Below are 22,764 nucleotides of genomic sequence, written 5' to 3' on the forward strand. Positions count from 1 at the left end.
CGCTTAGCGGCAGGTGCAGCCTTGGCTTTCGGGCCCCGCTCTCCCCCCGCCTGTTCCGGAAGCTCCGGGGCCGGGCCCGCTCCGGGGAGGGGGAGGCGCGGGGCCGGGGCCGGGCCCGCCCCACAGACGGCAGCAGCGCGACGGGGCCCGGGCGCGCCGCGGCTGCCGGGCGGCCGGGCCGGCGGGGCCATGCCGGGGCCGGGGCCGCGGGTCGCTGTCGCCGCGCTGCTGGCGCTGCTGGTCCCCGCCGCGGCGAGCGGCCCCGGGGCCGCCGGCTGCCAGGTGCCCCCGGGCGACCGCTTCGACTGCGGCCCCGAGCGGCTGCTGGCGCGGGCGGGCTGCGAGGCGCGGGGCTGCTGCTACGCGCCCGCCGGCCCCGGCCCCGGCCCGCCCGGGTGCTTCTTCCCCCGCGGCTACCGCAGCTACCGGGCGGAGAACCTGACGGTCACCGCCACCGGCTACAGCGCCCAGCTCCGCCGCGTCGCCGCCAGCTTCCTGCCGGGGGCGGTGGACAGCCTGCGCCTGGACGTGGGGCTGGAGACCCCCACCCGCCTGCGCTTCACGGTGCGGCCCGGCCCCCGCCCCGGTCCCCCGGTCCCCCGCACCCTAACCGACCTCCCCCATCTCTGCCCCGCAGCTGCGGGACCCGGCTCGGCAGCGCTACGAGGTGCCCCTGGCCCGGCCGCGGGCGGGCGGCCGCGCAGCCCCCGCGCTCTACGGGGTGCGGGTCAACCAGGACCCCTTCGGCCTCGTCGTCTACCGGCAGCGCGGCGGGCGGGTGCTGTGAGTGCCCGTCCTGCCCCGGGCCGGGTGCCGGCTCTGCTCGCCTTCCCGGGGGGATCGGGGCTGGGAGCGGGACCTGGCGCCCCGGTGATGGGCGGGACGGGAGCAGGGGTGCGGCGGGGGACGCTGGGTGTGGGAACGGGGTGCGGGGGCTTTGCCTTCACCCCCCCTGCAGTTCGGGGGCTGGAAAGGGAAGCAAGGATCCCGGAGCTCAGACGAAACCTGGTTTTGTTTCCCGTGGCGATGAGCACCCGTGTCCCCACGCAGGGCCGGGGGTCCTCCAGCTCGGAGCCCCCTCCTCCCCGGCCGCTGGGCAGTGCCGGGGCTGTTTGCCCCACTCTCCCTTTCTCCCTGGCAGGCTGAACACCACCGTCGCGCCCCTCTTCTTCGCAGACCAGTTCCTGCAGATCTCCACCTCCCTGCCCTCCCGTTTCATTTCTGGGCTGGGGGAGCACCTGACGCCGCTGGTCCTTGACACGGCGTGGACCAGGGTCACCCTCTGGAACCGGGACATGGCGCCCGCGGTACGGAGCGGGGCTGGGGGAAAGGGAGACGGCTCATCGACGCTTGCAGGCCCTGGGTTTGCACCCCGAGCTGTGACGGCGCTTCTGGCTGGCGGTTAGGGGCTGGCGGGTGGGCGGGTGGGTGCTGTGCCAGGGTCTCCAGCGGAGCCTCGCCAGCACCGCGCTGTGCTCTGCTGCAGCCCCAGGTCAACCTCTACGGCTCCCACCCTTTCTACCTGGGGATGGAGGACGGTGGTTCGGCTCATGGCGTCTTTCTGCTGAACAGCAACGCGATGGGTGAGTCTGGTGGAGGCGCTGGGTGCGGGCTTCGCCCCCGTCCCCCTCCTCAGCTTGTTCCCCCGGCACTCGTGCTTCCCCAGACGTGCTCCTGCAGCCCAGCCCCGCCCTGACCTGGCGCACGACGGGTGGGATCCTGGACTTCTACGTCTTCCTGGGCCCCGACCCCAAGAGCGTGGTGCGGCAGTACCTGGACGTTGTCGGTAGGGCCGAGCCAGGCGTGGGGGGCGTGGACGCTCCCGGGATGGCTTTGCTGGGATGCTGCGAGCGGCACGGCGTGGCAGAGCGGGGCGGCGGGGCAGCGCTATGCTGGGCTGTCCCTGTGCCCGCCTGGCAAGCACCCGCCCTCCCGGCTTCCAGGGTTCCCCTTCATGCCCCCGTACTGGGGCCTGGGCTTCCACCTCTGCCGCTGGGGCTACTCCTCCACCGACATCACCCGGCAGGTCGTGGCCAACATGACGGCAGCCCGCTTCCCCCTGGTAGGTCCCGGCTGCTCCCCGGAGCCTCTGCCCGAAAGCGGCCATGGGGGCTGATGGGGACCCCTCCGTGGGGCGGGGGTCCCTGCTCCTCTGCGAGCACAGTGCTGTGGTCCACAGGACGTGCAGTGGAACGACATCGATTACATGGACGCCAAGAGGGATTTCACCTACAACAAGAAAAGCTTTAAGGACTACCCGGAGATGGTGCAGGACTTCCACCGCCGCGGGCTGAGGTACATCATGATCGTGGTGAGTGACGCCCCCGGCCGCGCCGCGGCTCCCGCATGGGTGGGCTGGCGCCAGGGTCTCCGGCTGCCCCCAAGGGTGGTGATGGAGCCTCCTCCGAGGAAGGCAGGGGAGGCCAGTTCCTGTCCCCGCTGGTGAAGCCCCGGCTTTGTGCCCCACCAGGATCCCGGGATCAGCAGCTCGGGGCCTCCTGGCACCTACAAGCCCTACGACGAGGGGCTGAAGAGAGGGGTGTTCATCCGAAACGCCACGGGGCAACCCCTGATTGGGAAGGTGTGTGCGGGGAGCAGCCTGGGGCTTGACTGGGGCTGTGGGAGCAGGACCCCAAGAGCTGGAGGGGGTGGCCCTGGTGGGATGCGTGGGGTGCAGTGGTCAGGAACAGGGGGGCTTTGCCTGTGGCTGCCTCCCTCCCTCCCGCAGGTGTGGCCGGGCCCGATAGCCTTCCCGGACTTCACCAACCCAGAGACTCACAAGTGGTGGCATGACATGGTGAAGGACTTCCACGAGCAAGTGCCCTTCGATGGCATGTGGATTGTGAGTGGTCCCTGCAGAGCTGTCGGCTGCGGCTCCCCAGCCCCTGCCCTGCACTTCCACTGGGTCCCAGTGCGGCAGTGAGGGCATCCATTCACTACCCTCCCCTGCCCTGCCCAGGACATGAACGAGCCATCCAGCTTTGTGGAGGGCTCCCAGGACGGCTGCCCCAACAACAGCCTGGAGCAGCCCCCCTACGTGCCAGGTACGGGGAGCGGGTACCAGCCTCTGCCCGGGGCTGCGGGATCCCCGGGAGGAGCCGGGGAGATGCTCCGGGACGGAGCGGGCTCCAAGCTCACCCTCGCCCGTGCAGGTGTGTTTGGGGGACGGCTCCGAGCCGGGACCATTTGTGCCTCCAGTCAGCAGTACCTGTCCTCCCACTACAACCTGCACAGCCTGTACGGGCTCACCGAGGCCATCGCCTCCCACGAGTAAGCCTGGGAGGGGATGTGGGAGCCAGGAGAGTGACCCCTCCTCGTGCTGCGGCGGTGGGCAGTTTGGGCATGGGGGGCATCGGGGGGTGGGGGAGGGTTTGGTTTATAGTGCAGTGCGTGCCTGCTGCTGCCAGCCCGGTGCTGGAGCTGGTGCGGTACGGCCGTGCTGGGTCCTGGGCTGCGGGATTGTGTCCTGAGCGCTGTCCCGTGTCACCTGCGCCGTGGGCGAGATGGCGCTGGGCGCCTGCCCCTGCACGTGCCACCTCTGCGCTGGCAGGGGGCTGAGCCCCCTCCCCGGCCGGGCGGTGCTGAGCTGACCCCACCCTGCCCGCAGCGCACTGCTGAGGGTCCGGGGCAAGCGCCCCTTCGTCATCTCACGCTCCACGTTTGCTGGGCACGGGCGCTATGCGGGGCACTGGACAGGGGACGTCGGCAGCGACTGGGAGCAGCTGTATTACTCCATACCAGGTAGGCTGCGGGGCGCTGGGGCCACATCTGCCCCCACTTTCCCCCTGCGCCTCCCCCGCCGCCAGGGGCTTCTCCGTGGGCTCCCTGCCCCCGGTGCCGCGGAGCCCCCATGCTCTCTGCGCTCCCTCTGCAGAGGTGCTGCTCTTCAACCTCTTCGGGGTACCGCTGGTGGGTGCCGACATCTGCGGCTTCTTGGGCGACACCTCCGAGGAGCTGTGCGTGCGCTGGACCCAGCTGGGCGCCTTCTACCCCTTCATGAGGAATCACAATGACCACGGCGCCCGGGTGAGCGCCGGGGGCCCCTTGCCCCACCGGGCAGCGGGCAGGGGGGGAGTCCATCCCACCTCCCCAAAAGGCGCCCGGCGTCCTCCCCGCGTGCTCCGAGCATCCCCCGTCGGCTTCTCCCTGGCAGCCGCAGGAGCCCTACGCCTTCAGCCCGGCCGCCCAGGCCGCCATGAGGAACGCCCTCCGCCTCCGCTACGCCCTCCTGCCCTTCCTCTACACCCTCTTCCACCGGGCTCACACTGCCGGCGAGACGGTGGCGCGGCCCCTCTTCCTCGAGTGAGTGCTGATGAGTGCCGCGGCCGATGGGTGCCGGTCCCCGCCGGGCTCAGCGGGAGGTGGGTGCAGGGTTTCCCTGGCGCTGCCCCTCCCCGTCCTTCCCCAGGTTCCCCGAGGACCCCAACACCTGGGCCGTGGACCGCCAGCTGCTGTGGGGCGGGGGGCTGCTCGTCACCCCTGTGCTGGAGGCAGGAAAGACCAAAGTCAGCGGCTACTTCCCGAGGGGGACGTGGTACAGCCTCGCGGGGGTGGGTGCTCGCCCGCCGTGCTGCGGGGCGCTCGGGGGGGTTCCCTGCGGGGCCCTGCCTGCGTTCCTGCACCCCACCGCTGGCACCGGCCCCCGAGGGCTGCGTTCAGGACTGGTGCCTCGCCTGCCTTCGCTCAGGGCCGTCCAAGGGCCGCGGCGCTGGGCTGGGACGCCCTTGGGTGCGCTGCACCCTGTGCCTCCCTGTCTTTGTTGTCGTTTAGGACTCCACCATCCGCAGCAAAGGGCAGTGGATCCTCTTGCCGGCTCCCCTGGACACCATTAACGTCCATGTCCGCGCAGGACACATCCTGCCCTTGCAGGTGAGTCTCCTCCACACTGCAGTGAAGTGCCTGGGGCTGCAGCACAGTCACCGGCAGACGGGACATCGCCCAACGAGCCGGTGGTGCTCAGCCGGGGCTGGGGGCAAGCGGTCCCGGCAGCGCGGGGAGCTGCGCCTGACCCCGCGCCCCAGGAGCCTGCGTTCAGCACTGCCGAGTCCCGCGAGAAGGGGATGGCCTTGGTCGTGGCGCTGACGCCGGACGGCTTCGCCAGGGGAGACTTGTTCTGGGACGACGGGGAGAGCTGGCAGACCTTTGAGAAGGGCGACTACACCGAGATCCTCTTCCTGGCCACACGCGTGAGCGAGGGGGGGCTGCTGGCAGGGGGCATCCGCGCAGGGGGGTTCGCTGCCACACGCGGTGCCGGTGGCCCTGGGGCACGCGGCCCTTGGTGCAGCCATGCTGCGCTTGCCGAAAGAGCCAGGCTGAGCGCCAGCTGTGCGCTGGTGGGTGCTGGGGTCCCGTGGGGGCTGTACCCCCCAGCAGCCCCCTTAGGAGGGGTGAGGCTGCGCTGAGGAGCTGGCTGCTCTCTTCTTGCACCCGCAGTGCCGCACGGCGGCGGATGCTCTCCAGCCCCATCCCTCCAATAAGGGGCTTTGCCCCTCTCCAGTGGGCACAGACCACCCGTCCCCCCGGGCTCGGTGCCCCGCAGACGGGCAGCGCGTTGGGCAGGGCGCGCCGAGGAGCCCTGGGTGCGTGCAGGGTGGCTGGGAGCTGGGGGCGTGAGGTGACAGCCCCCTGTCCCCGCAGGGTGCCGTGCTCAGCCAGCTCCTGCGGGCCAGCGCCCACCTCGACGGGGTCCTGCTGGAGGCCGTGACCGTGCTGGGCGTCACCAGCCCTCCCCAGCAGGTCCTGGCCAACGGTGCCCTCGTGGGCGACTTCTCCTACCGCAGCGACACCCAGGCGAGTGCTTGTCCTTGCTGCGGGAGGGGGCGGCGGTGGGGGCAGCTGCCGGCTGGGAAGGGGCCGGCAGGGTTTGGCCCCAGCGATGGCACGGTCCTCCTGGGGCTGCCTGCTATGGGCCCCCTTCTGGGGGGGTCTCTGTGTATACCCCGGGGGGGCAGGCCACCCCCTCGGCGCTGACACCCCCTGGGCTCCGTCCCGGCCCGTTCTCACCGTGCTGACCCTTCCTTCTGCCCCTCAGGTGCTGAGGGTCCCCGTGTCGCTGCCGATGTGGGAGCCGTTTGTGATCACTTGGTCCTGAGCCCGCGCTGGACCCGGGACTCGGCGGGGAGAGGCGATGCTGCTCCCTCCGGCGCTGGGGCCGAATCCGTCCCGTCCTGTGTAGAACCAGCGCTGCTGCTGCTCTTCCCACGCAGCGCGGCTGCTGGGCCTGGGCTTCCCTTCACCGGGGATGCGTGCACCGCACGCGCGTCGGTGGCTTGCACAACCCCCGGGGATGGGAAACTCTCATCTCCTCCAAAATGGGGGAAAAAAAGACCCAAGTGCCTCGTGAGACAGCAAAGCCGTTAACGTGTGGAGCTGGTAACCCGTGGAGGGACTGCGAGGGGTCTCCTGGCTGTGCTTTGGGGAGGGGGTTCCGCGCAGAGGGGTGGGGGAGCACTGCGGTGAATAAAGCTGCTGTTCGCTGGGAGCAGCCCTCGGCCCTGTCCGTGCCCCTCTCTGCCGCTGCCTGTCCCAAAACGTGCTGCCGAGCCCTGGCTCAGCCCTCGCCCCCCGGCTGGGACCCCCCTGCTCGTTCCAGCAGGATCGCCTGCGCCCCGTGCACGCTTCACCCCATTTCCCAGAGCGCTGGGGGACCCCTGGCCACTCCCGCGGCCCCGGCCGTGCCGCAGAGCCCCTCGGCCCCTCTGTCCTGCTGGCTCCGAGCCCCGCGGGGGCCGCCAGCCCTGGCCCCCAGCGTGCAGCTCTGGTCGAGCCTCTGCCGTGCAGGGAAGGAGCAGACACCGTCACCCCTGGGCCTGGGCACCTCGGGGACTCTGGGCACTTTGTGTGTTTTGCTAAATGAAACCGTACCCCTCGCTGGCACCCGCTGGCCCCTTTTCCCCCGGGGGTGCGCAGCTGCCCCTCCGCGGCAGGGCTGGCAGCGGGCAGGGCTGCACGGAGACCGCGGCGCCGGGAGCTGGCAGGGACGTGCTCAGCTCCAGGGGAACACGGAGACCGCTCCTCCAGAGGCTTTATTGGGGAGCAGCTTGGCCCCGCGGCTCCTCTGGCTGAAAATAAAGGCACGAGGATCCCCGGATGCTCCAGGGCCAGGCGGCGGCTGCGATATGACCGTCCCACGGCAGTGGGGGACGGCAGACGCTCACAGCTCGTTGTGCAGCGGCCGGCACTGGGGGCTCGGCTTCTCCTCCAGGACGGCGTCGGGGGCGCACACCCAGGGGTCACCCGTGTCCCACTGCCACTTCAGGAGCTGCGCGCGGAGCTGCTGGAAGACGGCGGCGTAGCGGGGGTTAGTGGCCAGGTTCTGGCTCTCGGCGGGGTCGCGGCTGCAGTCGAAGAGCTCCCAGCGGTCCCTGTAGTAGTACTGGTGCAGGGTCTTGTTCCAGCGCGTCGGCTGCCCGGCCCTGGTGCGGTTGAGCAAGTCTTGGAAAGTGGGCGAGACGTAGAAGTCCTGGTCGATGGGAAAGGGCATCTTGTAGTTGAGGTTGTGGATGAGGCGGAACTGCTGGTGCTGGACGGCTCGCATGGGGTAGAACATGGTCACCTCGTGGTGGCTCTGGCTGCTGAAGGCGCTGGCCCAGGGCTGCTCCGCCTCCAGCGCCGGCAGGAGAGACTTCCCGGTGAGCTGCACCCGCTTCGTGCCAAAGATGCTGTAGGAAGGGTAGGGGATGGAGAACCAGTCCAAAATGGTCGGCGTGAGATCTGGAGGGGAAGGAAAGGGCGAGAGGATGGGCTGGTGCCTGTGGGAGGAAACTCAGCCCCTGAGAGGGGCAGAAAGGTCCCCGGGGTCTGCGGCCGCGTGGGCTGCGGGGGGTCCTGGGACGAGCTGCCAAGCTGAGCCCGGGGATGACGTCCCTGCAGGGGACCCTGCTGCTCCGTTGTGCCTCCTCTCCCTTCCCGGGGCCGGCCGTGCCAATGCCGAGGGCTGCAGGCTGTCTCCTGGGACAGGACCCCGAGTTTTGGCGTGGGGAGGGTGGAGACCAGCTCACGCCCCGCCAGCACAGCTCTGCGCCCCTCTGCTCCCTCCGGGGGGTCGCGGGCTCTTACCCAGGAGGGAGGCGAAGGCCTGGCTGACCTGTCCCCAGCGCTCGCTGTGCTCGGGGGAGGAGATCAGCAGGGGCTCGGCGGTGCCCGACCGGTAGAGGTTGGTCCTGCCGCTGGGGAAGGGGATGCCGTTGTCGGAGGTGTAGATCACCAGCGTGCTGTTCTGGAAGCCGGCACGCCGCAGCTCCTCCAGGACCAGCCCGATCCCTGCGGACGGAGGGGCAGAGCTGAGGCGGGGCGGGAGGGACCACAGCGCTCACCGGTGCCAGCCTGGCCCCCGCGGCCCCTACCTTGGTCCATGCGCCCGATGGTCGTGTACTGGGCTGTCAGGTCCGCCCGCGCGGCCGGCGTGTCTGGAACGAAGTGGGGGACCTAAACGGAGAAAGGGAAAGTGGTGCGTGGCAGCCATGGGGAAGGAGGTTGCGGGTGCGCTGGGGTGGCCTTCGCCAGCTCTCGCCCCATAACCTTGATGGCAGCGACTGAGGTGGGGGCCAGTCCCCTGCCCCCCTGGCTCTGGCGGAGGCTCAGTTGCCTGCAGCCCCCATACAGCCCTGCGCAGCCCCCTATAGCACCATGCAGCCCCCTATAGCCCCACGTAGCCCCCTATAGCCCCACGCAGCCCCCATACGGCCCCGCGCAGCCCCCTGTAGCCCCACGCGGCCCCACGGGCTCCCACCTGCACTTGCTCCGGCCGGTAGAGCTGTGGCTTCCAGTCGGGGATCCAGCCCATGCCGCTCTCTCCGTTGCCGAATTTCTCACAGAAGGCCCCATATTGGGGCTGGGAGTGCCCGCAGCGGTGCGGGTCGTGGAAGGCCACGTAGAGGAAGAAAGGCCTGGAGATGGAAAGAGTGGAGGTTCTGTAGCAAAGGGCTGCCTGCGCTCTCCGAGACCTTCCCTGGGCTGTGCAGGGCTGAGCCGGGGTCGGCGGGAGGACTCCCACCTAATCTGGGCTGCTGGATCTGGGCTGGCCCAGAGACAAAGTGTCCCTTCCTATTTCTGACCAGCTGGGACATGGAGACATATCTTCAGTGAAGCCGGTTTCCATCTCCTCTCCGTGCCCCCTCGCAGCCTGCCCCAGGGCTGTGGGGTCCGTCTCACCTCTCGTCCTGGCTGCGCAGGAACCGCCGGACGAGCGCTTTGATGCGAGTGATGTTTCTCCCAACCTGCAAGACCGAACTGTTCTCCTCTGTGTAGGCGAAGTCGAAGGGGTAGACAGCCTCGGGCCCAACGTGCTTCTTCCCAATTATCCCTGCAAAATGCAGACCCGCGGTGTGCCAGGAGCAGCGGGGCGCGGGGGCAGGACGCTGGCTGCTGCTGCCGAATCCTCGCTGGGGGCTGCTGCAGCTCATCTGCCGCAGCACCGGCTGCGCTCAGCAAATGCTGCTGAGAGTGAAGGATGCTGCTGGCTTCTCCAAATGCTTCTGCGGGTTGCAGAGGCTCCTGCACATCTGGTTGGGAAATGGGACAGCCGGGGACCACGCTGCCCCACAGAGCAGCCAAACGGCCCGGGTGGAAGTTTGGGTCAAGCACGAGCCTTGTGAGAGCCTGGGAAGCAGGGAGGCGCGGGACGAGGAACAGACGTGAAAGTGACGTGTAACGAGGACGGAAGGGCAGCAGCTGGGGGGGACAAAGTGAAGCCCAGGTGCACGCAGCATGGGCACGGGTTCCGTCGGCGCTGCCTAGCTCGCAGGCGGGCCACCCGTCAGGCTCTTGTGCCCAAAGGGGTTCGGTGCATGGAGCGGGGGGTCCCCCCACCCGTGTCACTTGCCCTGGCTCCCTACCTGTCCGGACGCCTGCTTGGCTGAGCAGCTGGGGCAAGCTCCGCACGCTGTCGAAGGAGTTGAAGTGGTGCACGTCCTGGTGCAGGCCGTACATCCCGTTCTGGTGCTGCAGGCGGGGGGACACAAGGCATTGGGCAATGGCTGCCAGCCTGCTCCCAAAACAGCAGCATGGGAATCGGGTCGGGGGGCAGGGGAGAGCGTGGGTCGGTGGGCACGGGGGGATGGCCGCGTCCCGTGACCGTGCTGTAACCGCGCTGGCTCCGAGCGCCCACCGCAGAGCGGCAGCCCCCAGCCCGGCGGCGCGGGTGCCCCTACCTGGGGTAAGCCGGTGAGGATGCTGGCGCGGCTGGGCGAGCAGCTGCTGACGGAGGCGAAGGCGTTCTGGAAGACCACGCTGCGCCGGGCCAGCGCGTCCAGGTTGGGTGTCCGGATGGCCGAGTTGTTGTAGGCGCCGCTCTCAAAGCCGCCGTCATCTGCTGCAGCGGGAGGGGTGCGGGGTGAGCCCCGCAGCACCGGGCCCGACCCCCGGCGTGTCCCGAACCACGCGGGGGGGCAAAGCCCAGGGGACACCGACGACACCGGGGCATCCCTGGGCTGCGGTGACCGTCCCAGCAGCGGGGGCACAGCGGGACCCCCGGGGCGCTCCCCTGCCCACGGGACGCGCCCAGGGCTGGGGGCGGCGGGCGCGGAGCCGGGACCGGCACCGGCGCTCACCCAGGAGGAGCAGGACGTTGCGGGCCGGCGTCCCGCCGATGCGGAGCGCCCCCAGCAGCAGCGCCAGCGCCCAGAGCCCCATGGCACCGGCAGCGCCACCGGAACCGGCAGCTGCGGCGGCGCTCGGCGGCTCCTCCGGCCGCCCCGGCTCCTCCTCTGCCCCGGTCACATGAGGCGGCCCCCGCGGCTCAGATCCGGCCCGGGCGGAGCTGCCGGCCGCCGCGGCAGGGAACGGGGCGGCCCCGGCGGCTCCCGCACAGCCCCGCACCGCCGGCAGCCCCGCACCCCGCGGGCCGGGCCGGGGCCGGAGGGGGCTGGAGGCGGCCGGGCGGGGGTTCGCTGTCCCGGCCATGCCGGCGCCGGGTGCCCGGCTCTGGGCGAGGGTGCGGAGGAGGCTGCCGGTCCTGCGCTGGCTCCCGCGCTATTCCCTGGCCTGGCTGCAGCTGGACCTGCTGGCCGGCCTGACCGTGGGGCTCACCGCCGTGCCGCAGGGCCTGGCTTACGCCGAGGTGGCCGGGCTGCCCCTCCAGGTGGGTGGCAGCCCCCCGGCCCGGGCTGTGCCCGTCTCCCGGGGCAGGAGGCTGCGGGCTGCGGGCTCCGGGAGGACCCGACGGCAGCCCAGCCCCGCTCAGCCGGGAGGTGTCTGGCCTCTCCCGGCTGCCGGCGCGGTGCCAGGGCTGCTGTTGTCCCCGCACAGTACGGCCTCTACTCTTCCTTCATGGGCTGCTTTGTCTACTGCTTCCTGGGCACCGCCAAGGACGTGACGCTGGGTCCCACTGCCATCATGTCGCTGCTGGTCTCCTCTTACGCCTTCCACGAGCCTGTCTATGCTATCCTGCTCGCCTTCCTCTGCGGCTGCATCCAGCTGGCCATGGGGCTCCTGCACCTCGGTGAGACGCTGCTGCCACGCATGGTTGTATTTGTTAGAATATCACTGTACATCCCATAGTTGTGTGTCCCCCCCCGTGCTCTCCGAAACACTGGGGTTGTCCTGCTACGGCTTGTGACAGCTCTGTGTGCGTGCAAACGCCCTGTGCTCCCCGTCGGGGCCAGCAGCGTGGTTAGTGCCCCCTGTCCCGCGCAGGTTTCCTTCTGGACTTCATTTCCTGCCCGGTCATTAAAGGGTTTACATCGGCTGCTTCCATCACCATTAGCTTCAACCAGGTGAAGGTAGGGTCTGACGCCTTGCCCGTGCCCTCCTGGAGCCGGGTGAGCTGCAGAGCCGGGATGTTCAGCACCGGGCTGGGCGATGTGCTCGGTGTGAGAGGAGGGAGCCCCAAAGGGGCACGGGTCCCCCTGCCAGCGGCTCTAGTGCGTCCCTGAGCGCTCTGCTCTGAGCAGACCAAGCTGAGCCCCTCTGCCCGTGACCAGGTGCTGGAGGACACCAGTGAAACCAGGACGTGTGGTTTGGTCACTTGCAGGAGGTGCTGGGTGATTCTCTCGGCAGGGTGGGTTTGCAGCGACGGGAGGCACAATGGGTTTGTGGCTCCGCTGGTCCCTCGCTGGTATCTCGGGGACCTGAGGGCCCTCTGGCTCCTCTGGGGCTGCAACGCTTCCTTTGTGGTTAACCAAAATCAGAGACTGGGAGATGGTGTCAGGCTGGGCGAGGAACCAGCGGGCCGGTGTTGGCTAATGGCTGCGGTCGCAGCAGGGGCTGCTGCGAAGGCGCTGGGCCCTTGCCGCTGCTCCCGGTGTCTCTGAGCCTGCACGGAGCCAAGCAGGGAAAGGGCTGTGGGAACATGGCGGGGTCACCGAGGAGCTCTGCCGGGGTCCCGGGCAGGGCTGAGCCCCCGTGCTCCCGGCAGCTGGGGCTGTGCCGGGCTCTCACCAGGCTTTGTCTTCCTGCACAGAACATCCTGGGGCTGCAGGGGATCCCTCGGCAGTTTTTCCTGCAGGTGTATGAGACGCTGCGGAGGATCGGGGAGACCAGGTCAGCACCGTCCTCGTGCCAGCGCTGCTCCGTCCCCCTGCAGCTGTGGGGTGTGGGCTCTGCTGCTTCGCTCCCCGTCTCTTTGGTCACACCTTGGACCGGTTTCTCGGTCCCTGCCCAGGGCTGTGACACAAGTGCTTCTTCTCAGCCATTTCTGCTGGAGCTGGAAATTTGAAGATGAGGGAGGGCATGGGCTCCCAAGCTGCCGAAGGGGAAGGATGGGGGATGCTTGTCCAGTTTTCTGCTCCCGGTTAGGTACACCAGGGCTTTGCCAGCCCGAGGCACATCCTTGGGACTGCCTGTGTCATGCATCCTCCTCCAATTTTTGACAGCCCCAGAGGCAGCTCAGGCATGCCTGTGCCCCCCGCCTGCTCCTGTTAGCTGCACCCATGGCTCGGGGTCTGCGCCGCAGCCTGGATTTCATACACAGCAGGGTCAGCTTCGTCAGAGCCGGTAGAAGACCTCCCTGCCTGGCTGTGAGGGGCAGCAGCGGGCGCAGGAGAAGGCAGATCCTGCCGCACGGATTCTGCCTGTCACAGGGGACCTTCCTCCCTGTTTATGGAGAGCCCAGAAACCCATCAGCGTTGTACCGTTGGCTTGGGGACACCCCCTCCTGCCTCGCCTGCTGCCCCCAGGGAGGCGACGCGTTTTTGCGGTGGTGCGGAGGTGCCGGCAGCGTTCCTGCCAGCCGCTGTGCATGCCCGGGCACGCGCTCTTCCTCCCGCGGGGCTTTGCAGCAGCTCTCCTGTGCCCAGCAGCATGTCTGGGCTGACGCTGTGGTGCCGTGTTGCAGGGCTGGGGACACCATCCTGGGGCTGGCCTGCCTGGCCGTGCTGGCAGGGCTCCGGGCCATGAGGAGCCGCCTGCCTCGAGCGGCCCGTGCGGAGCCGCTGGCTGCCAGGGTCAGCTACCTGATCGTCTGGACCTCTGCCACGGGTGCGTTGGCCATCCCTGCCCTCTCCCCTCCCGTCACCGTCCCTCCTGGGGTCCCGTCTCTTCTGGGCAGGGAAGAGACAGCCCAAAACTGGTAAAGCCCAGGTCAGCAGGAGCTGAGACCTGGAGGTGGGTCGGGGAGGACAAAGTCCCAGGGATGGTCCTGCTGCTGTGCATGCCCCCTCCTAAGGCTCGCAAGCCCTTGGCAGCCTGGGTACCCGCCTCCTGCGGTCCCTCCTGCCACCCTGGGCTCCAGGCGGGTTTTCACGGTCGCTCTTTCCGCTGCAGCACGCAATGCCCTCGTAGTCCTGTTTGCTGGCCTGGTTGCTTACTCCTTCCAGGTGACGGGCTCCCAGCCACTCACGCTCACCGGCAGCATCCCCCAGGGCCTCCCTGCCTTCCGGCTGCCGCGCTTCTCCGTGGCTGCACCCAACGGCACCGTCCCCTTCGGGAGCATGGTGGAGGTGGGTGCCAGGCTGGCCGGCGGAGGCTGGGCTCCCCGCGGGCTGTTGGCTCCTGCGTTTGCTGGCTCCCCACGCAGCAGGAGGAGGCTCTGCTGCGGGGCAGCCCTCGTCCCTCCATGCTCACTGTGTCCTTCCCTCCCAGGACATGGGGGTCGGGCTGGCCGTGGTCCCACTCATGGGCCTGCTGGAGACCGTTGCGATTGCCAAGGCTTTTGGTACGGCTGCGCCAGGCTCCCGCGCCTGCGCCCGCAGGAGGGGTCTCTGCAGGGGGCTTGGGGTGTGGGGGACGTTACTGTTCCCATGGGGGCGGTGGGAGGGACTGGGCTGCCCGTGCTGAGCCCAGTTCACTGTGTGGGCTGGCAGGAGGGGTCCTGCGGGTGCTGCTGACCCCCTTCCCCCAGCCAGGCGGCTGCCCCATCTCTGACTGGGGAGGGGGCTGGGGGGTCCTGCGTTTGCATGATGGAGTTTGCGCAGGAGCTGGGAATTGTATTGGGCTGTTTGGGGGGTGCTAGGATGGGGTGGGTGCTGGAACGGGGTCCCACAGCTGTCCCGGGCACTGCCGGCCCCGCTCCGCGTGCATGGCAGGTTGTGCCTGCGGGAAGCTCTGGGCAATGCCGCTTGTCTCCTTTCAGCCTCGCAGAACGGTTACAGGATTGACCCCAACCAGGAGCTGCTGGCGATGGGTAAGAGGCCGCTCGCAGTGGGCAGGGGGGGGCTGGGGATCCGTGTGTCCCGCAGCCCCTGAGCTCCCAGAGATCCCCAGCTCAGCAGTCCTACATTTCCTGCAGTTTTACCTTTTCTTATCTTGCATGGTGCCCCCCCAGCCTTTCTCACAGCTTAGCAATTTCCAGAGCAGCCTGAGCCCGGCTCACAGGGCTGGACAGGCACTGGTCCGGCCCTGGGTACCAGCCTGGGGACGGAGGAGGTGATGACGGGGCACGGAGCAGCCCTGCAGCCCTGGCAGTGCCTCCCGTAGCTGCTGCATCCCCAGCCCCTCTCCTTCCCCACTGCAGGCTTCGCCAACATCCTGGGCTCCTTCGTGTCGTCGTATCCCATCACGGGCAGCTTTGGCCGGTGGGTAGCAGGAGGGGGAGCGGAGCCCCAGCCCGCAGGACGCTCGCTGGGGCTGTGCGGTGAGGGGGCTCTGCAAGATCTTGGGTGGAAGGTTGTGTGGACCCTGAGCTCGTGTCCTGGTCCCCAGCTGCCCACCTTGGGAGGGGTCCTGTGGCAACCTTCCCTCCCACCACGTGTGCCCTGCCGTCCGGGCTTGTTCGTGTTTCTCCCTGGTGGGGTCTGACAGGGTGGGTGGTTTTCCTGGGTGGGCAGCGGGTGGGGCAGCAGCTGCGGGCCCTGCCAGCCCCGGTGCAGCCCGGGACAGCGTGTTCCTTTGCATTTCAGGACAGCGGTGAACGCGCAATCGGGCGTCTGCACCCCGGCAGGAGGGCTCGTCACAGGTAGAGCCCCCCACCCCACCGTGGGTTGCTCCTCAGGCCCCGTGCCCAGCATCTGCTCCCCCCAGCACCCCGGCGGTGGGGGCCCCGTGGCTCAGGTGCTCCCCATCTCCCGCAGGCGCCCTGGTCCTGCTGTCTCTGGCGTACCTCACCTCGCTCTTCTACTACATCCCCAAAGCGGCGCTGGCCGCCGTCATCATCTCGGCCGTGGTCCCCATGTTCGATGCTGGGATCTTCAGGACGCTCTGGCGGGTTAAGAGTGAGGGCAGGAGCTGGGGGCGGCCGATCCCCCGACACAACCCGGCTCTCCCTGAAGAGCGGGCGCTGTCCCGGAGGGCCCTGTGGTGCGCGGACAAGGCGCAGCTGAGCTGGGTCCTGTCTCTTGCAGGGCTGGACCTTGTGCCCCTCTGCGTGACATTCCTGCTCTGCTTCTGGGAGGTCCAGTATGGCATCGTGGCCGGGGTGCTGGTCTCAGGGATGCTCCTCCTCTACTCCATCGCCAGGCCCCCAATAAAGGTGGGATCCACACCTCCCTGGGATGCAGCGGGGCCAGCTGGGCTCGCCAGGGAGCGGGGGGGTGGGACAGGGCTCTGCAGGGGCAGCGAGGCATTGGGGGGCAGGATGCTTCTGTCCTGCTCCCACCCTACCCCGTGTCCCCAGCCTGCTGGGACCCCTTTCATGGAGCGTGAGGAAAGGGGCATCCCCGGAGCTGAGAGCAGGAGAGGGAGGCATTGCTGTCCCTGTTCCTGCCGACGCCGGGGTGTGTGCAGGAGGAGGCTTTCCCTGAGGGATGCGGGCTCCTGCGTGTCCCCTGCCAGCAGGAAGGATGGCGCTTTGCTTTGTCACACGGGCAATTGTCCCCGCCTGGGGATGGTCACAGCCTCGGGCTCCCCGTGACTTGTCCCCCTTCTCCGGGGTCTTGTGCAGGTGCTGGAGGGGGACGTGCTCCTCGTGCAGCCGGGCAGCAGCCTGCACTTCCCAGCCGTCGAGTGCCTCCGGGACGCCGTGTGCAGCCAGGCTCTGGCAGGTACGGTGCCCCCCGGCCCGCTGCCTTGTCCTGGGGGCCGGCTGTAACCCGGTGCCCACCTGGATCACTTCTTGGGGGCGGGTGGCAAGTGCTGCCTGGCCCTGCGAGCTGTGGGTGCAAGCAGAGCCAGCGCAGCTTCCCTGTGGTGGGGACCACCGCCCAAGGCTGTCTCACCCTTTCCAGCTGTGGCTCTGGGTCTAAGGGCTATGTCCTTCTGGACTTGTCAGGGATGTGATTGTACGTTTGCTCTTCTTCCAGCAGCATCTCCACCACGCTCCATCATCCTGGACTGTCGCCACATCAGTAGCATCGATTACACGGTGGTGGTGGGGCTGGCAGAGCTGCTGCAGGAGCTGCGCAAGCACGGCCTCTCGCTGGCCTTCTGCAGCCTGCAGGTACGTGGGACGCCGCCTCGGCTGGCCCTTTGCCGGGACCCGCTCCCTCTCCCCGTGCCAGCCGGCAGCTCGGCTCCCCGGGGAGGCTCTGCGCCCATGGGGCAGCTGCTGCCTCTTCTGGTGGCCCCTTCCCCTCAGAGAGGTGGAGGCTGCGGCATCTGAGCCCGACTGTGGGATGCGGGGCGGCGGGGAAGGGCTGCATCCTCTGCCCCGGGCTGGCGGGGGGCTCACAGCACCAGAGAGACGGGAAGTGGCCGGCAGCAGCCTCCCCCAGCCCGGGTTTCTCTGCCCTCAGGACCCCGTTCTCCAAGTCCTGCTGTCTGCAGACTTAGAAGGATTCCAGCACTTCCCCAGCCGGGAGGAGGCAGGTGAGGCTCTGGGCTGCCCCGGCGGTCTCCGGGGCTGGGGTGCCCCAGGCTGCCGCTGAGTGGGGCTCTGGAAGACGAGCCTGCGAGTCTGGCCTTCCTCCGGCCCCAAAGCTGCAGCGCGGGGGCTGCGGGGGCCTGGCTCCTGGGAAGGCGAGCAGAAGCCCCTCCGGAGAGTGGGGTCACCCTGGCATCGGGGGTCCGTGGCAAGCCTTGGCTTAACTTGCTGTCCTGCGTCTCCCCCTGCCTGGCTCAGAGCGGTGCGGAGGAGCGGAGCCGGGGGTCGGCGGGGCAACCCCCTTCGCCAGCGCCAGCGAGGGCTCGCTGCTGCCCACGGGGCTCATCCAGTGAGCAGAGGAGCCGCCGGGACCACCTCAGGGGCAGCCTCTCCTCGCTGCCTTCTCGCCTGCAGTCACGCCGGGGCTGTACGTCCTGTGCCACGCAGAGTGGCATCTGTAACACCCTGCTGACATCCGACCAACACCCTGCTGACATCCGACCAGCAGCCTCCATGGAGCCGCCTGTCCCGGTCCTGCCTCCTGGGCAGCTGCGGGGGTGGGAGGCCCGGCGGGGCTGGGACTGTCCCGTGTCCCACGCACAGGAGGGCAGAACAAGGCCAAGGGCAGATGGTCCGCGGTAGGGAGTAGTGGGGCAAAACCGTTCCCTGTGACGGTCACCAGGAAAAAGCCATTCCTCCTCCAGGCCTTCCCCATCCTCGAATCTACTGTCTTTTTAAATCAGCTGTTTTAGTTCTGGAGACTTTTTTTTTATTCCTGAACTCTGACGCAGAGCATACTCTTGCCAAAGCGAGTTCCAAGGGTGCTGGCGCTGCCCTCCAAGCCCGAGGAGCAGCTCCCCACCTCGTGCTGCTGGGAGAGGAAAAGCGTTGGTGATTTACCTTCGTACGGATCCCTCGCCCGACTCCTGGCACCCGAGGGGCCAGGCGCGGTGATGCCAGCCGTGCTGTGAAATGGGTGCCAGAAGCAACGGAGCTGTCGGGCAGTGGGGCTGTGGGGCACGGCTCCGGAGAAAGCAGTTTTCCTGACCCGCCCCTGGCTGATACCGCCGTAAGGAGGGCGTAATAAAGCAGTAATTGCGAATGAGTCAGCGTGATCCCTGCCGTCCTTTGGGGAAAGCTTTTTCTTTTTGTGTGGGAAGGAAAAATTAGGCTCTAATTTCTGGGCGCTGCTGAGCAAACCGAGGAAAAGAAACCGAAACCAGGCTCAGGCTGCCCAATTGCACAGCGCCCGGAGGCGCGCTCGGGCACAGCTCCTCCTGCCAAAGCCGTCGAAGGGTTTGCAGCGGCAGCAGAGGTGCCGGGAGCCACAAAGCTGCCGGGGCCAGCAGGTCCCGCGGCTGGAGGAGCGTTTGTTTGCGCAGCCGAGCAGCACGGGGTGACCAGTTCCCTGCTGCACCGGTAGCAGATAAGCTTTTGCAGAACTGGAAGGCCAGACGTGCCCTCTCTTCCCGTCCGTCCAGCTGTCCATCCATCTCCCCGGCCAAGGAGCGACCAGCGCAGAGCCGGAGCGGATTCGACCCGTTTCTCCTCACGTCTCGCGTGGCAGGTGGCTGCAGCCCTGCGCGCCCCGAGAGCAGCTCGGCGGGACGGCGGCAGGAGGGGGCTCGGGTAACCCCCTGCCCGGGGACGCTGGGAGCAGCAGGACTGGGAAAAGAGGTACGGGGGTAAAAAGGGCCAGTCGTGTGTAAATAACGTGTGTGCTCAGGCCTGCGTGTGCGAGCGAGCGTGTGAGTGCTAGTGAAGCTCAGGTCTTCAGCTCGGTCCCGGCTGGATGCGGGACGGGGTGACGGTAGCATCCCCACTTCCGGCGCTTGGACCCCGCAGGAGGATGCGTTCTTCCAGCACGGCCCTGTCCCGTGTCCCTGCGCTGTCCGGGGGCCACAGGCGTTTGGCAGAAGGGTCGTTTGGGTTTAGCAGCAGCCCGCGGCCCCCGCTCCAGCAGCCGCGGCAGTCCGTTCGTGACGGTTCCTGCAGCAGGCAGCGCTGGGGGGTCGCTATGGCTCCAGCCCACCAGCCAAAAGTGGGAAAGAGAGGGGGCTTTGCTGGACGGCTGGGAGCTGCTGAGCACCGCCGGCCCGGCCGGCCCGGGAGCGGGGTGGGGGGCGCGGGGTGGGGGCGGAGGCGGTGACGTCCCAGAAACGAAACTTGGCGGCTCGGCGGAAAAGCGAAACTTTGCCGGGCGGCTCGGCGGGGCGGGTGCTGCGGGTGCCGGTCCCCGGCCCGGCGGTGAGTTGCGTTGCCGGGGGCGGCGGGGCAGCGCTGCGGGCCGGGCCGGGACACGGGGCATGGGCTTGCGGGGGGCTCCGGTGCGGGCGGGGCGGGGCGGAGGGGGCCTCGCCTGCCGGGCTCTGGGCCCCGCTGCAGCCCCCCCCCGGTGCGCCCCAACCCCCCGGCGCGCCCCTCCTCTCTCCTCCCGCTGCAGCCGGGACCCCCATGGTCATCCCTCACCCCCCCGCCGGTGCCCCCGGCCCCCCCCCGCGCAGGCTGGGCGCCGCAGGCAGCCCCGCCCCCTGCCCGCTGGCCCGCCGCTCACGGGCCTCATTTGCATTCCGCCTTCCCTTCGCCACGCCATTGGTCCATCCACCCGGGAGAGGCGGGAGTTAGAACCTCATTTGCATATAGGCTCCGCCCAAGGGCCAGCCCCGCCCGCGCCTCGGGCGGTGCAGGGGAGGCTGCGGCCTCCGCTCCGCCCGCCCCCGCACCGCCCCCCCGCTCCCGGCGAGACCCGCACCCGCACCCGCACCCGCACCCGCACCCTGCGGACCTCCGGGGCTAGGCCCTGTCCGGGAGCCCGCCCTTGGCGTCGGGGTATGGCTCGGTCCGGGCCCGCTGGGCCGTGCTGCCCTGCCGGGTCTGGTGCGTTCCCAAACGCCTTTAATTTTACAAAGCGCTGTGCAGAGTAGTGTAGCAATTTTTATTTGTTTATTTTTCGAAGGGTTTGTGGTTTCCCGCTCCCCTCCCCGTGAGCTGGTGCGGCTGCGGGACGGCGGGCCCGGCTGCGGGCCTTGCTGCTGGGCCTCGGGGTTTGCTCCCTGGACGCCAGCCCGAGCCGGGAGGAGGCCGTTGGGGCGGGTTGGTTACTTCGCGCTAACGCTTGTGTTTCTCCTTCTGCCCCGTCCTTCTTTCCCTCCCCGGCTCCGAAAAGCTTACCGCAGAGCTAGCGGCTGGCGGACATGCGGCGCGGCGCGTGCCGCTGTGTTTCTGGGGATGGCTCTCCCGGTTCGTGCAGCAGGTGCGAGGCGCGGCTGGCTCCCCTCGCCGGGGACGAGGATGCAGGTAGGCGGGTGCGGTGAGGGGGAGCTGGGGACGCGGTGCGGGGGGCTGGCTGGAGCAGGCTGCTGGCGTGCCCTGGGGCTGCGCGGTGACCCCAGGCTGCCGGCGTCCCCCGGTTCTGCTCTTTGCCCCGGTGCTCGTGCAGCTCTGGGCAGCTCTGCTCTGGCCCGGTCATTACGTGCTGCCCTTGTCCCAGCCTTCCCTTGCACTGCTGGCCAGAAACGGAGTTTTCCTCGCTTGCAGTGGCTGGTGGGAGATGCAGGGAGAAGCGAGTCAGTCGCTGACCCCTCCTACACACATTCTCTGCGCTCAGATCTCCGGTGTTGAACTAGTTTATGTTTCGCCAGTGAACTGGTGCCAGTTTCATGGAATGTTGTATTACAAAGACTGGTCTAATCCCTCTTGAACCAGAATTTCCTATCTTCAGCTTATTGCTAGGCTTAGAATTCACTCCCTTAATTTCTGTTTGACAACACGCTAATTCTGTCTCTACGAAGAGTAACAGAATGAAATACACAATTAATGCAGTTACACTGGGGGAAACATTTTCTAATCCTTTATTTGGTTAAAGAGAGAACGACCTGGGCCACCAGAATTGCTTTTGGTTTGTTCATATGAAGAAGTAGGAATCTAAAAGAATACACTAAATCAGAGTCAGGCTGCTGTAGTTCTGACAGGAGCAGTTCTGAGGAAAGCCCTCTGCAATCCAGAGTGGCAAGGTAACAAACCCAGGATCTCCAGCTCTTAAATGCTGTAGGAAAAACATCCAAAGCATCTGTTCTGGTGGTCCAAAAGCTTTGTCCCCGCTTCTGGCAATGATTAAAGGTGGTGGAAGGAGTTGTAGTACTCTAGTGGGTTAAATATGCTCCCTGTCTGAGGGACCAGGGAGTTCCACCAGGTAAATGTCTGCAGGTTGAGCCTTGTCAGCAGAGTCACTGAGGAGCAGGAAAAGCTCAGGGAAGAGTTTAAACTCTTCAGATAATGGTATAATAGTAAATTTGATGTGAAACACTATTGGAAAGGGTGCCTGCTTCAGGTACAAAACAATCTGCTGTCATTAAGCACGATGCAGCCTTTGCACTATAATACTCAAAGGGGCTGTGAGCTACCTTCACTGTGATTTTTGTACTGCTGCTCCCAAAAATGTCCAGAGGAAATCAGTGTGTCTTGGTGTGGTTGCTCTACGCTCAAAGAGGTTAAAAGCTCTCAAAATTGGGGCAGAGGCAGTGCTGAAGAGCCTGTGAAACAGGTCTGCAGAAGGTAGAGATGTGCTCTGATGCCTGATACAGATCTGAGCTGCCTCTTCACAGGTTTTAAGGACTGGAGAAAACTGTTGAGGATAAAAAGGGAGTTTCCAATGTCTTCCTGGACACAACACTCAGCTGCGTGGTAGATGTCACGCAGCCAGTCCAGAAAGCTGGGAAAGTGCTGCTGTACTGTCGCTGCACATCTCAGGGGCCCTTGAGCGTTTCGTCAGGCAGTTGTGGTTCCCAGCACCTGCTGCTTGGGCCAGTAGCGTGTTAGCTGGAGGGAGGGTAGGGACAGATCAGTACCTCAGTACAGCGCTGCCTTATCTCAGTTATTCTGTTACTGTCTGCAGGGGCCTTGGAGAGGGAAGGAGGCTGCGCTAGGGAGGATAGTGTTGTGGCTAGTGGTAGCTGCGAACAGCGAACAACAAAGCGGCTCCTGTGTGTTTGGCTGATACATTTAGCCAGTAGCGGACCCTGCTTGCTCACCAGAAGCTGAGAACTGTTTTCTTTCCTGACTCGCTGACTTAACAATGAACCCCATTGCAGAAAGAAGAGATGAGAAGCTCGCTCCAGTCCCTGATACAGAAGCAGAGCCTGGAGGAGATGTGAAAGAAGAAGGTGCTGGTGAGCCTTCTTCCAACACTGAAACAAAGGAGGAGGAGGGAGGATCGCTGATGGAGAATGCAAGAGCTCTGATCAGTACTGCTGAGACCACACCTGAATGCGCTGCAGGTGGGCCTCCTTCCTCTACAGAAACACAGGAGGAGGAGGAGGAGGAAGAGGAAGCATCGCTGCTGGAGAATGTAACAGCTCCAAGTGTTTCCTTAGAGACTGCACCTCAGTGCATGGCTGCTGATTCTTCTGAGAAGTCACGGAAGAGGGTAAGTGCTGGGTTGTCAGTGCTGAGGGTTGTCAGTGCTGAGGAGCGGGAGTGGCTGGTAACTTGCTGCTTTCTTGTAAAGCTGCATCAGCTGGGCTGCATGGCCACGAATCCCTTTAGCCAGCAGCAGCATCCGGATGCAGGCTGTGTTCCTAGGCAAAGCGTAGATGTATCTGCTGACGTTAAGTGTTGCGTACATGGAGCGCTCATGTGCTGAGTGGTGCAGC

The 22,764-nt window shown here is 67.1% G+C and overlaps 4 protein-coding genes across 9 annotated transcripts in view; 3 read left to right on the top strand and 1 right to left on the bottom strand.

Annotated features, from left to right (window-relative positions):
• The first annotated feature begins 189 nt into the window (after positions 1–189).
• Positions 190–6,481, top strand: GAA (alpha glucosidase). Its single transcript, XM_086762688.1, has 19 exons — positions 190–564; positions 638–783; positions 1,142–1,307; positions 1,487–1,583; positions 1,667–1,786; positions 1,944–2,062; positions 2,180–2,311; positions 2,471–2,581; positions 2,729–2,842; positions 2,960–3,044; positions 3,153–3,270; positions 3,608–3,741; positions 3,875–4,026; positions 4,154–4,302; positions 4,409–4,550; positions 4,771–4,869; positions 5,022–5,186; positions 5,638–5,790; positions 6,032–6,481. Exons 1-19 carry the CDS (start codon positions 190–192, stop codon positions 6,089–6,091), a joined length of 2,637 nt encoding a protein of 878 aa, XP_086618814.1. The 3' UTR covers positions 6,092–6,481.
• Positions 6,482–7,006: 525 nt separating this feature from the next.
• SGSH (N-sulfoglucosamine sulfohydrolase) lies at positions 7,007–10,709 on the bottom strand. Of its 4 annotated transcripts, none has more exons than XM_086762698.1 (9): positions 10,551–10,709; positions 10,152–10,312; positions 9,837–9,942; positions 9,154–9,304; positions 8,732–8,888; positions 8,346–8,427; positions 8,059–8,262; positions 7,556–7,661; positions 7,007–7,462 (listed from the first exon to the last, which is right to left on the bottom strand). In XM_086762698.1, the coding sequence occupies exons 1-9, from the start codon at positions 10,630–10,632 to the stop codon at positions 7,255–7,257; spliced, it is 1,257 nt and encodes a 418-aa protein (XP_086618824.1). In that variant the 5' UTR covers positions 10,633–10,709; the 3' UTR covers positions 7,007–7,254. The 4 variants fall into 4 exon arrangements, with proteins under 4 accessions (XP_086618824.1, XP_086618823.1, XP_086618821.1 ...); XM_086762697.1 differs by having other exon boundaries at positions 7,556–7,713; XM_086762695.1 differs by having other exon boundaries at positions 7,007–7,713.
• A 70-nt stretch (positions 10,710–10,779) lies between these two features.
• Positions 10,780–18,218, top strand: SLC26A11 (solute carrier family 26 member 11). Of its 2 annotated transcripts, none has more exons than XM_086762699.1 (16): positions 10,780–11,080; positions 11,248–11,440; positions 11,635–11,720; positions 12,401–12,480; positions 13,274–13,416; positions 13,702–13,877; positions 14,020–14,092; positions 14,510–14,560; positions 14,891–14,951; positions 15,276–15,331; positions 15,447–15,587; positions 15,717–15,844; positions 16,256–16,355; positions 16,614–16,750; positions 17,046–17,118; positions 17,372–18,218. In XM_086762699.1, exons 1-16 carry the CDS (start codon positions 10,901–10,903, stop codon positions 17,464–17,466), a joined length of 1,773 nt encoding a protein of 590 aa, XP_086618825.1. In that variant the 5' UTR covers positions 10,780–10,900; the 3' UTR covers positions 17,467–18,218. The 2 variants fall into 2 exon arrangements, with proteins under 2 accessions (XP_086618825.1, XP_086618827.1); XM_086762701.1 differs by having other exon boundaries at positions 16,617–16,750.
• A 3,986-nt stretch (positions 18,219–22,204) lies between these two features.
• RNF213 (ring finger protein 213) overlaps positions 22,205–22,764 on the top strand; it is a 49,499-nt gene continuing 48,939 nt past the window's right edge. For both annotated transcript variants that reach the window (XM_086762670.1, XM_086762671.1), the window contains exon 1: positions 22,205–22,538. In XM_086762670.1, the coding sequence (XP_086618796.1) occupies positions 22,332–22,538 (207 nt within the window). In that variant the 5' untranslated portion in view covers positions 22,205–22,331. The remainder of the gene's footprint in view (positions 22,539–22,764) is intronic.

The sequence above is a fragment of the Chlamydotis macqueenii genome, chromosome 18, assembly GCF_036417535.1.
Source record: "Chlamydotis macqueenii isolate bChlMac1 chromosome 18, bChlMac1.mat, whole genome shotgun sequence".
Taxonomy (NCBI): Eukaryota; Metazoa; Chordata; class Aves; order Otidiformes; family Otididae; genus Chlamydotis; species Chlamydotis macqueenii.